We start from the raw sequence: 12,731 nt of genomic DNA, 5'->3' as shown, positions 1-12,731 counted from the left end.
TTGACAATTTCATAAAAAATATTCTACTGGTTGAAATAATGTTTACATGTTATACATCTTTTTAACGCGCGAGTATGATATACTCTAAAAATGACAAGTTGGTGTTAATTTAATTGATAAAATGTATTGATGAACAAATCATTTGATTTCAAAATTTTGGACAAATATAATTCCATGCACTTAAAGTAGATTCTAATTATTAACTCTTTTTGATTTAAAAAAAAGCTCTACTGGTTGCAGAGATAACTCCGAGACATAGGTACCGCAAGACTTGATGTATACTTTATATACAGCTATGACTAAATTTATGTTGTTTGTTTTTTGTTGTTGTTGTTTTTTGTGTTGCTTTTTTATTACAAACAAGTACAGTGCATGATTACCCAAATATAGAGTTTTTTAATTTGGTAAACTTTTCAATGTACGTCAAATTACATCAACAGCCCCCCCCCCCAAAAAAAAACAAAAACAACAAAAACTGCCCCAAAACGTTCTTTTTACTAAAATAGATAAATACAGAATCCCTAAAGAAAGCCCAACACGGCACAATTGAAAATGTTGCAGGCTCGGTTTGATTGAGCCTGTTCATGGACGGTACTGGAAAGTGCAAGTTACCGTCCACGCCCCCTAGCACCGGCTTAAGCAGAATTCAACATTTAAACATGAAATAGTAAAATTTTGAATTTAGAAACTGACTAAACTGACATAACTATAAGGCAGACCGTTAGAACCACTGACTTGGAAAAGATATTTCAAAAATAGATGAAATATCATTAAAAAAAAATCAAAAACAAAACAACAACAAACAGATAAATGTAAAAATGTAAAAAATAATTTATTGATGCTGATTTTCCAACTAGTTTTGAAAATTAAAACTGAAGTGTTTAATGTATCTAAGTACTGTTGCGGGTAAAAAGACTATGTTTGTATATATACCTCATTCAGGACCTTAAAGAAGTACCGGTTTAGAACTATTCCAATTAATGAATAATTCTTGTAGTGTATCGTAAAAGCTTTGAACCGAACTTTGTGAAAGCGGATCAATATTTTAAATATATATAAGATAATTTAGTTATATTGCAAAAAAATGTAATTAAGTGCAGGTGTTACATTAAATTTTGACCCCGTTGAAAATCGATCCTATGGGACACCGTTATTTTTTAATGTTGATGAACAAGTCGTTGAGCACTGATCAGTTTTTAAATTTTTATCAAAATAGGGTTATTTTGTTAATAGTTAGTGTCATTTTAGTTTAACGTCTGATTTTAGTATAGAATCGCTTGGAGGCAGAATCTCTCATATTTAATTCTACAATGTTTCTTATTAAAGTCTACATTAAATATGCATATATTGCATGCAGTACCTTTAAATTTGATTGTTAGGCTCCGCCTACTTAGTGTACAAACAAATATCACAAGATTAATATCAAGGCTACTGACCAGGGGAAGTAACCATTGTTGGGAGTTACACTACAAACTTCGCAGCGGTTACTTCCCCTGACCAATACGAAGGCTGCATTCTTAGCAGAGGGGTAGATAGATTTTAACTAGTGTAATATCTTTTAAATATTATTAACAGTAAGAGACAGTTACTTTAATACTAGGAAACGCCCCACCCCTGTGATAGCGGAAAAAAACATTAGCATACCTTATTCTGTATGCAATGTAATATAATAGTTCACTACATAAGTGGCATATAGCATTCCATTATCAAATATATTGCTGATGGATTGGCAAATGTATATAGTCCACTGTAATAAAATAAATAAATGTTCACCGCTTAAAAATTTGAAAGGAATACAGATATGTTACTGTTTCACATGTATGAAAAAACGTTGAAAATTGATCAAAATCCGCTGAAAAATGATCCATGGAGTCAATTTTCAACGGTGTCAATATTTTATGTCTCTCCAACCAGAGTATGTCTTCAGACATATTACCTGTTACCAGCCTACCAGTGGAGTAACTGCCTATATATAGACCCACGCGTGTACGCGGTTAAAATCAGAAAGACTCACGTGAGTACGCGGTTGAAATCAGAAAGACCAATGCAGGTGAATACGCGGTTGAAATCAGAAAGACCAACGTGAGAACGCGTTTAAAATCAGAAAGCCCCACGTTAGTACGCTGTTAAAATCAGAAAGACTCATGTGAGTACGCGGTTAAAATCGGAAAGACCCTCGTGAGAACGCGGTTGAAATCACAAAGACACACGTGAGTACGCGGTTAAAATCAGAAAGACCCACGTGAGTACGCGGTTGAAATCACAAAGACCCACGTGAGTACGCGATTGAAATCACAGACTCACGTGAGTACGTGTTTAAAATCAGAAAGACCCGCGTGAGTACGCGGTTAAAATCAGAAAGACTCTCGTGAGTATGCGGTTAAAATTAGAAAGACCCACGTGAGTATGCGGTTAAAATTAGAAAGACCCACATGAGTATGCGGTTAAGTTCAGAAAGACCCACGTGAGTACGCGGTTGGAATCAGAAAGACCCACGTGAGAATTGGTTAAAATTAGAAAGACCCACGTGCGTATGCGGTTGAAATCAGAAAGACCCACGTTAGTACGCGGTTGAAATCAGAAAGACCCACGTGAGTGTGCGGTTAAAATCAGAAAGACCCACGTGAGTATGCGGTTAAAATCAGAAAGACTCACGTGTGTATGCGGTTGAAATCCGCAATTTAAGCCTACTTAATTACATGTTTGTGCATAATTCTACAATGTTCATATAGAATGACCGTTGCAGTTTGTAAGCATATATAATATAGATCTACAATACATTTTCCAAATTACCAAATGTATCTTGTAAGTCTACCAGTGGCGCTTTATTCTCAACTATACTGTAGATCTATTTGTTAACGTCGTTTTAGTTTACAAACGAATTCGTATGTCGAACTACGGATGAGCGAAATCTGTTCTATATAAAATAGTTCCTCTACCAGTAAGGTTATTTATTGTTGCTTTAAAAAAATATCGTCCGTGTAATTACCTCGCGCTTCTTATTTCTCAGTGAAAATTGTTGTCCATGTCAATATCAGACTTGTGTTTATGACATTAGCAATGAAATCAGGCGGATCATTTAATACTGATAAAATACGGGGACAGTTGGGAGATGCTGACAGTACTGACTTTGATATATTATGATTCACATGTTAAATGGCAAATATTTTCAGTTTATTTTTAAAACACGTGAGGGCAACGCTCCAAATATGCACCACAATCCACCATTTTACCAACTTGTCCGTATAGACGTACACTAGCCAAAGGAATGGGTGACGCCTCTTGTACAAACACCCACTCGCAGCGACGTTGCTCGTGAACGAAGCCGCCAGTCACAGTTGCCCCATTTGAGGAATCTACCTAGCTAGCTGCCTACGGAACGCCGATGGTTCTGGTCAGCTGCCCGCTCGTGCCTGAAATAATGCACTGAGCGGCACCCGAGAGGTCTTCCTCTGGAAAGTCGCCATAATTATGACATCTTCTGTGTTGGTGCAACGCAGCAGCAGCAGCAACAACAACAACAACAACAAAAATAATGATAATGTATCATCGTTGTCACTGTATGTAACTATAGAGTATAATGGGTAACTCGACGATAGAGCTCATTGCGCTCATAGGAAGAGTGTTGAACTGTGAAGCGGGCGACCCGGGTTCGATTCGCGCACGGCGCAGGTCACTTTCGTTGAAATTGATCATGACATCCTTTTTACGGTCATTCGCACTGTACCTCTGCTCTTGCATACACAGAAGTTATCATAGAGTGAAGGCAACTACTAGAACTGGTAAAATGCTTGACAGCTTGCCAAGGAACGATGCGGTGACTGAACTGTGCTTTGGTAAATTCAATGTGGCTGACAGCGTGACCCGGAGCGAAAACTAAACCAACACCACAAACGCCGAGCTCATTGAGCTGCGGAGTCTTAATGGTTCAAACATACTATATAATATTTATTAAAGCTCGGTTGCGAATCAAGTTCTTGCAACTTATATTAATCACTTTCGAGTCCGCTTCCTGGAAGCAACCAGTACTTGTGTCATATGAAGAAACATGGTCGTGACCCGATTAGGGCTCGAACCCTTGATCACTGTGTTGAGAGGCAGATACCTTAACCACTAGGCCACCGCATCCCTTTGGAACCTTAATGTGAGAGTTCTAGATTAGAATCTGGTCAGGCGGCACTTTTTCTCTGCTGCTTATATCATAAATCATCAACTTTGAATATTGATATAGTCTTGATGGTTGACAAAAACATTTACATGTGTTTTGATTTAATTTAATTTTTCTTCTTTTAAATTATTTAGGACACTTTTTTCCGAAAAGTATCGGAAGAAACACTTTGGATCGTAAGTTATTTTATTAAGACCTATTTTTGGCCTTTAAAAAAAGGTCCGAAAAAGAAACAGATATAAAAACTTCAGTTATTAAAGAGTGTTTCGTTGTTAGAGTTTTCTTGGAATTTTTTTGAAAACGCGCTTGTGATTTTTCCAAGTAAACATATGGTTTTTCATGGAAGAGCAAACTCGAGTGTAAAAGAGGGCATATGTAACTACTAGTATCAGGATATTATTCCGTGTTAACTGTTGGGTGTAAACTGTACCTATATATTAACAGGCTGGGGTGCCGGGATGAACTTTCTGTGTTAGAAAAGGCGTAATTATTATAAATATTGAATTGGCATTAAAAGAAACATAAACTTTGCCCCATACTTCACTTCAGTGTTGTTATATTTTTCGGGTCCTTCGGGATCATTGATGCCGGCACTATTAAGTGTTGAGAATTGAGTACCGCTCAAGCCGGTGCTAGGGGGCATGAGGGTTGTTGCACTTATTCATTATCCCTCATGTACAAACTCAATCAAACCGAGTCTGCAATTCTTATGTAATTTTGTTGTGATTAATGCTTCCGAGGGATCACTTTGTTTCCAGATTTTTTTTGTTTTATTTGCATAATTATGTACATACATGTATATACATGTATAATATCACTAAGTGTGGTTTACCACTTTGATCACAACATACATGATCTTTAACAACAATGGTAAACAATAGCCGACGTCACTTGGTGGGTCTTGTAAATAGCTCCGGGTTTTTTTCACAAGAAATTGAGCTAAAACAGATACATATTGATTTACTTTCATAGAGACTCATATATTACATGTATATGAAAAACAAAAGCTACTGTCGCCGTGTTAAGAACTGATGTCTCGTTTTTCGATTACTGGGTATAAATTGTACTTCAGCTTAATGATGAAGTAAAAAATACAAATTTTATGTAATGTATCAGCTTTTTTTCGATAGCAGCTCAACTTATTTATAAGCGTTTGCATTGAAAACTATCGATTCCTACATTACCTTAATTAAAAGGACCACCCATTAGCTTAATAGGGACAACATCAGACTGGTGTTTCAGGGTGGCTGGTTCGATCCTCTAGGAGTCGTAATTTCATTACACAGACTCAGACTCAGTACACTTGCATTGACAGATTGACTCTTGAACCTTATTCATGGGGGTGGAACTCCATATGAATCTCAAAAATGAGCATCGGTAAAAATTATATGTGATTTTCCGCTGCACCAGATGTGAAGCATAACACCAGATGTGACAGTAAAATTAGGTCAATAGCAGGGTAAGTTTTCAACTTTTTAAACAGTTATATATAATTCAAACCTTTGTTTTTTTTGTTTTTTTTTTAAAGAAAATCGAAATGTGATTCTACCCTCCTGACTCTCTTCTATATAACCCATTTTTCTTCATCGAGATATTCTTTTCGTCGTGGGTTCTAGTGTTGCCAAAACATACAATGTGTATGAAGAAAATGTCACTTAACGGACGCAAAATAAAGAAATTTTACGAAATCTCACCACAGACCGATGCTTAACATTCGAACAAATCCTGATTTAAACATTCACTGAGATTTGGCTAAAAACAAAAGAATTGCTGTTCAAAATTGCATTTGAGCTCCACATGTGCAGAAGAATGCCATAAGTGCATGATATAAAAATTAGCAACATTATTACGGATCACCTTCATAAAACAATCTATACTTTATTCTTTTGTGTATCAATCTGTAATAAAAACTATTATCCGAAGTAGAAACATTTTCATGAGACGAGCTTGAATAACATCTAGTATCCATACAGATAAAAGACTTTCTGCAGACAAAAGGTGCTAATAATACGTAGATATGATGGAAAGGCCTTGCTTATTTTGATTTATTGACGTCATGTGCCGTGCAATCATTCCCTTTATTGCTGTCCATTGTTAAAAAAGTTGAAAACTTGCCCTGCGATTAACCTAATTTCACTGTCACATCTGGTGTTATGCTTCACATCTGGAGCAGCGGAAATTCACATACTTTTTACCGATTCATATGGGGTTCCATCCCCCCGTGTTATTGCCAGTTAACACCATGGTGTATTGGGTCAGGGATTCTCGACTTTCCGCTTGAAACTGCCTCCGTGGTCGAGGGGTTAGAGTCGATGACTTCTAATCCAGTTTCCTCTCTGGCGTGGGTTCGATCCCCGGGAGATGCTTTGGTAGTTTAGCGCGGAGGAAGGTATAGTCTAGTACTGGTGTAACTCTCCAGCAACGATGGTTAGAAAACTACCCGCCTATATGACTGAGATACTGTTGGGAAAAGGCGTGAAATGAAACAAAAAACAAACTTTCCGCTTGTCAGGGCCGCGGGGCGAAAACACGAATGGCACAAATCAGTCACCATAATAAGGTGCTGCAGTTGAATAGTTTATTTAGAAGTTAAAAAACACTTCTGTTTCCATAAACTTAATTGTGTTAACTTACAGTCTCAAAAAGTTTGCATTATTCACAACCTGTAACTTTCTTGTTTGTGTTTTAGTTAAAACGAGGTCTAAAAGGTTGGGAAGTTTGTGACAGACCTCACGTTCAGGGAACCGCCGGTAACCAGATACCACCCACAAACGCAAATGAGGCTCAAGATACGATCAGACGACATGGGAAATCCCGAAGTTCCCCTGCTTTAAAGTCATTTCCGGCTATGATGCGTTTGACACGTCATCGCTACAGAAATGGTGCTAGGTCTAGTTCACCTCGCATCCCTTCAAAGGAGAGTTCCGCGTCATCGAACAATTCTGACGTAAACGCAAGTCATTCAAGTTCTACAGGAAGTATTAATAGCCACAAAGTACTTCCGATTAAGATAGGGCGACGTTTCAGGCACTTCCGGAGAAATTCAAGTTATATGGAACAATACCGGTGAGTACTGGTCAATTATTCAAATAACCACGCCTCCAGCCCAAGGGAATAAGCCGATATTTTACTTTTATTTTATCAAAACAATTGTCACGAATCTGGGGACAATCCGCTAGTTAAAGCTCCTGCACGGTCGGTTGGACAGGTCTTTGGCCATTTTGGCGCCAAAACAAAACAACAGCATTGATCTGACAGTGAGGGCAAAGACGGCAGGTAAAAACTCAACCATTTTTTTCCATCTATTGACAGATGCATTACAGACTCGAGTTGTTTTTTTAATCTTTAAATTCAATTATTTGTCTATATAACAAAGCATACCACCCTATATATAGTTCCGGGACTTTGTGTACAGCCTCAGTATAGACGTCAGTCTGATATCATTAATAAACATTAAAATTATTTACATAAAAAATTATTTCCTTGATTGACCCTTGTTTTCATATCCTGTTTTTTTTCCAGTGAGGAGTATACTTACCAACGCTTAAACGAATTTCGTGATTTTAGTAGTCTGCCTTATTACGATACACATGCCTGTTCTTGTCGAAGCTGCGCCTGCTCACCAAAAAGCTCCGACCATCGTTGGTACCCAAACCAAAGTCATATGGAAAAGTGTAATGTTTTGCCAACATGTGAGAAGAACCCGTGCAAAACTACTGGTGCACCCGTGCCGAAAAGAACGCCTGTGTTGAAGACACGCCCACCGCCGCCTCGAAAGAAGAAACAGCCGTATGTCGCGGTATGTGCAAGGCATTTGTATTTAACATAAATATTTCAGCAGCCGATAGAAATGCTGTTGTTCCTGAAGGTCGCAGACCTCAAATTGATTGCATAGGTTAAATAATACCTTTGACGCAATCGCAACTTTTCGGCCCTTTCCGTAAGTCTTCGGATAAGGACCTCGAATTCAAACCTAAGCTACGAAACTTAACATGTAAACAAATACAAAATGTAGAAATTTAATGCTGGGAGTTGTTGATAAGTTTTTTTTCCAATATATCAAAATAATGTCCAACTAAAATGAGTAATTTATAGATATAAAGATAAAGAATACTTTATTTATATACTTATTATTATGGTTTTAGAAACCGAATGTACAAAATGCAATCCTGTAGACAATAAGTCGGATTTGTTTAAAGTTGCGCATAAGTGGGCATATTTAATTAAAAATGGTTGTCCAACATATGTTCAATCATCATTGTACCAGAAAGAATATATTGACATTTGGATGTCAAATATATACATTGGTTTAACATTATCTATGTTTCTGTTTACATCTGAAACCAAGTGGTAGAACCGTATTAACTCCGAGGTTATAGGATGTTCCGCTTAACAATTGTTATCATGATAAAAAGTTAAATGTTGCAAGCTTTGATGATCATGTCCTAAGTTTTTTGTACTGGTTCTGTGAAGTATTTCAACAGAAATAAGTATTTCAACAGAAATAAATATACTTGGTGGACACACTTTTAGTGTAAAACAAATACTGATATTTATTATTTGTTTATTTTCAGCAAATACCCAGGCTTGGTGATGCACCCACATGCATTCCAAAATTGGAATTTTTTGCCACATCCCTCACTGTGAACAATTACAACCCCGTCAGAACCCCGCCTTCTCCAGCTCACAGATCAGCCCCGAACTCCGCCTCCTCGCTGATAATGAATTGTAGGCGTGGCACAAAATCCCCAATTCACGTGTCAACTAGCTGTGTGTATCTTCTGAACCAAAATCTGAAAGGTTTAGAATGATTAGTATGGTTCTATAAAAAGTATGTTAGGCCTCTGATATTTTCTATAGAAAAGGGTCAGTTTCTTTTTTGTATTCCGAGAGGAGTCTTTGGACGATAAAGACGATAAAATACATTTCTTTCACTTTTTGTATAAAACGGAGATCTATTTTAATTGTACAAATGTAGTAAATAATAATAAAAAAGTAAAAATAATACATGAGCTTGCAAACGTTCTGGACTAAAACAGTCTGTTCTGTAACTGGAACTTATTGTACACCTGATCCGCAACTTTTAGCCCCTTTATTATCTTCCAGGTGTTCCGAATGTTCCTTAACTTAAGAGGTTGAGCGGACTGATTGTAATTAAAACTCTTACTCACTGAGTATTTTCTGTAGATTGTTCATCTCAAAAAATGCAGAAATAAAGTCCGATTTCTTCTTCAGTTGGAGTGTCCGCAGCGGAGTGATTAAGGTCGTTGACTTCAAACCACTTGCCCCTCCCCGTTATAGGTTCGAATCCCGCTTGTGTCTATAATAATGCCCGGAGGGGTCCAGAGGTCTTCCTCCACAAAGCTGGAAAGTCGCAATATGACCTCTACAGTATTGTTGCGACGTAAACCCAAACACACAATCTTGTTTCTTCAATCTTAATTTATATAATATACATTCATACTGGTTGCAAATTTCGACAAACATCACTCGTCATTATGAATGCATATTATTGTCGTCTGTAATTTGAAATTTACAATTGAAAATAAATACAAATTATTTGGATTAATTATCGTAACTAATGTATATTTTCTTCTTATGTGATTTGTATTTTTTTAAACATTCAAATTTATTTTGTATGATAATTAACTCGATATGAAATTAATTAAAATATTTTTTTGTATAGCTTTGAATTACACTTGTGTTACATCACTGTTGTACATCTGCCCCTCGAAACGTAGAAAACGAAAACATAGACACTTGATGGCAACATTTTAATTCATTGTGACCGACTATCTGCCGTGAATTTTATAAACTTTTATAAATAACTCAAACACTTATCAAATCAATAAAAAATCTACTTTGGCGGTAGATTTTTATTGATTTAATAAGTGTTTGAGTTATTAATAAAAGTTTAGAAATCTATAAAATTCACGGCGGAGAGTCGGTCACAACGGGTAGTAGATAAAAATAAAATTTTGCCATCAAGTGCCTATGAACGAAAGTAAAAAGGTTTACGTCGAGTTCACCGGAGGTAATGTTGCAACGTATCATAACTTAATCGATTTTTCCAAACTAAACACTTTTGTGAAGCTAAATATGTCTGGTTTTTAAGCAGTATTTGATTTTTTTCTGCAAATTGAATACTTTTTGTTAAATTGGCGATGAAGTGTACTAGCATTTGTTGACAATTGCGAACGATGTTGATATTTACCATTAAATCAAGCCCAAAACGAATTTTCGGTATCAAAATACGTCTTTAATACAAAAAATAAACTTCCTTCTTTCTAGCGGCAAACGTTATTTTGTGTGTAATTGAGTTTATTTATACTCGCCGCCGGTTGACCATATGGGCGAGTCCTCCAGAAGAGTATAAGTCATTTTATATTTTTTGGAGGATAGTGCAAGATACAGATACAGAAAGATGCCCCAATTCCAGAAGCTTTTGCTTCTTTAGCATGGCAAGTGTTTAAGCACTCATACACGGAACCTCGATTTAAAATGTCATCCGAAAGACTGATTAGTAATTTTAGTTGGCCAGCCCGGGAATCGAACCCGCAATGTCGAGATTACAAGTATCGCGCTCTAACCGATTGAGCTATGCGGGCTGGCAACCTCGGATTATATTTCCAAACAATCGTTTATATAGGGCCATATAACCTGTCAAAAATCTTTATAACTAATAATATAAACGTGACGATTATCCAATGAAAAGCTACGTTACAAACGTGCCGCATTAAACAGAAATACTTACATGGGAAACAAGCGGCGTCATGTAAACATTACTGTTGATTCATAACGCTATCGTGCCATAATAACACCCCAGTTACACAGAGCCATCGGTGATTGATCGGTAGTTTTTTTTTAGCCAAAATATAGAGTGAACCGATGACAACGTATTTAACACCGATATCACCTATTGGCCACCTGTTTTTCACCTATCAACTGCTATTGGGGAAAGATAAGTTTTATCGGTGAAAAATTACCGATTGGGATTTTTAAACATGTTTAAAAATCTCAGGATCGGTGAAATTTTTTTTAGAAATAACCGACAGCAACCTATATCACGAGATATGCGAGCTCCTAATCACCGATGTCGCCGATCGGACAAAAATAACCAAAAAAGAATCACCGGCCATATCTGACGAGTTAAACCACTGATGGACTAGCTATCGAACACCGATTAATCAGCGTTACGCCCGATTTAGCTTCGATTTACAAACGATAAAAACCGATAGTATTTCAGCACTTTTATCACCGATCCAACCCCGTTTCAGTTTGCTTTCTGTCACCTATGGCCGTTTACACAGAAAACCAGAAATAAAATCACGCATGACAACCGATCATAACAGCGAGTAAATCTAAAATTAAATGACCGATTTTGGACCGACCGTCTGTGTAACTGGCCCATTATAAATATTTACAAGTTAAATGTTGATGCTGCACATCAAAGACGCCGCAAAATGATGTGAACATTCAATCAGCATTGAAACTCGTTCTCTATTACAGTTGAATATCCGAAGCACAATTCAATTTGTTCTCCATGTTCTTTGAATGTGCTCGCTGTTAATAATGATAAGTTGCATATTTTGTGAAAAAGTAGAACCTAATGCATAAAATTATTCACAAAGAAATGCCATGTCTGAAATTCTGAAATGTTTGTCTGTTGCGACAAAGATTGAAACGTCTGGTCGAAGCATAATAAATTGGATAACAAGTAAAATTGAAATGATTGGTATACTTAAAATAAATTCAAGTCAATATGTGCCGAGAATATGTCCATTTTAATATTGGTATGAATTGCATAATGGTCGAATGATTTTGAGGACGAACTGTTCTGCAGTGATCTCGCCTTACTGGCCGGAGCGTAACCGGTGCACATAGTTTGGCGGTTAAGGAAGAACCGCCTATCTGATACTGGGCGTGGTTTAGGCTTAGTAACTTGTAATTTAACGATTCGACAAGTGATATTGATCAAAGTTGTTCTGGTTTCCTCCCCGTCAACGAATACTAAATACTAGCATACGGCGTACCATATTAAATTTGGCGACAATTTAAGGCGGATCTGAACTTCAGCAGAGGCGGAGCAAATGAAGTGAGTGACACTGCCTCAGTCGTTACCTCTCTCAACGGCGAGCTCAATTATGTAGAAAATTAGACAAGTTTGCTTCTTTAAAAAGAAGCATGCGAGAGGTCTTTTTGCTGCTGTGGAAAATTTGTTTCATTCGAAAATATTTGGGGATATTTTTGCATAACAAACACAATGAATGCTTATAAATTACAATTATTAAACAAAATAGAATTTATTATATATATTGCAATGAAAGTTTGTTTTACATTTCATCTTTTTTAATGTTTTAAAAGATTATATGCCGGAGAAATGGACTTTTTTCTTGGCGCATTAGGGATACTTTTTCTACAAAAAAAAATTGTAAAATTACTTTATGTAAATTAAATGATTTATATCATTTACATTTGTATTTTAAACTAGAAAAAATATATCTATATTAAAAGTATTTTCAAAATAAAAGTTTCTTGTAAAGTTCAATAAGCAAATTTTCGG

General features: G+C 36.5%; 1 protein-coding gene across 1 annotated transcript; it reads left to right on the top strand.

The window, feature by feature from the left end:
• The first annotated feature begins 6,817 nt into the window (after nt 1-6,817).
• On the top strand, nt 6,818-9,170 carry LOC132738810 (uncharacterized). The gene is made up of 3 exons (XM_060726406.1): nt 6,818-7,234; nt 7,691-7,967; nt 8,743-9,170. Exons 1-3 carry the CDS (start codon nt 7,017-7,019, stop codon nt 8,977-8,979), a joined length of 732 nt encoding a protein of 243 aa, XP_060582389.1. The 5' UTR covers nt 6,818-7,016; the 3' UTR covers nt 8,980-9,170.
• The last annotated feature ends 3,561 nt before the right edge of the window (nt 9,171-12,731 follow it).

The sequence above is a fragment of the Ruditapes philippinarum genome, unplaced genomic scaffold (genome assembly GCF_026571515.1).
Source record: "Ruditapes philippinarum isolate M1 unplaced genomic scaffold, ASM2657151v2 ctg7698_1_1_1_1, whole genome shotgun sequence".
Lineage (NCBI taxonomy): Eukaryota > Metazoa > Mollusca > Bivalvia > Venerida > Veneridae > Ruditapes > Ruditapes philippinarum.
Note: the sequence above shows the minus strand (reverse complement) of the source record. Positions and strands in the feature narration are given on the sequence as shown.

Excerpts from the sequence above, each read along its gene's own strand:
- LOC132738810 (XM_060726406.1), top strand. The coding sequence starts at position 7,017 with ATGATGCGTTTGACACGTCATCGCTACAGAAATGGTGCTAGGTCTAGT. Across the intron at positions 7,235-7,690 it reads AGTTATATGGAACAATACCG|TGAGGAGTATACTTACCAAC; the intron begins GTGAGTACTGGT and ends TTTTTTTTCCAG. Across the intron at positions 7,968-8,742 it reads AGAAACAGCCGTATGTCGCG|CAAATACCCAGGCTTGGTGA; the intron begins GTATGTGCAAGG and ends GTTTATTTTCAG.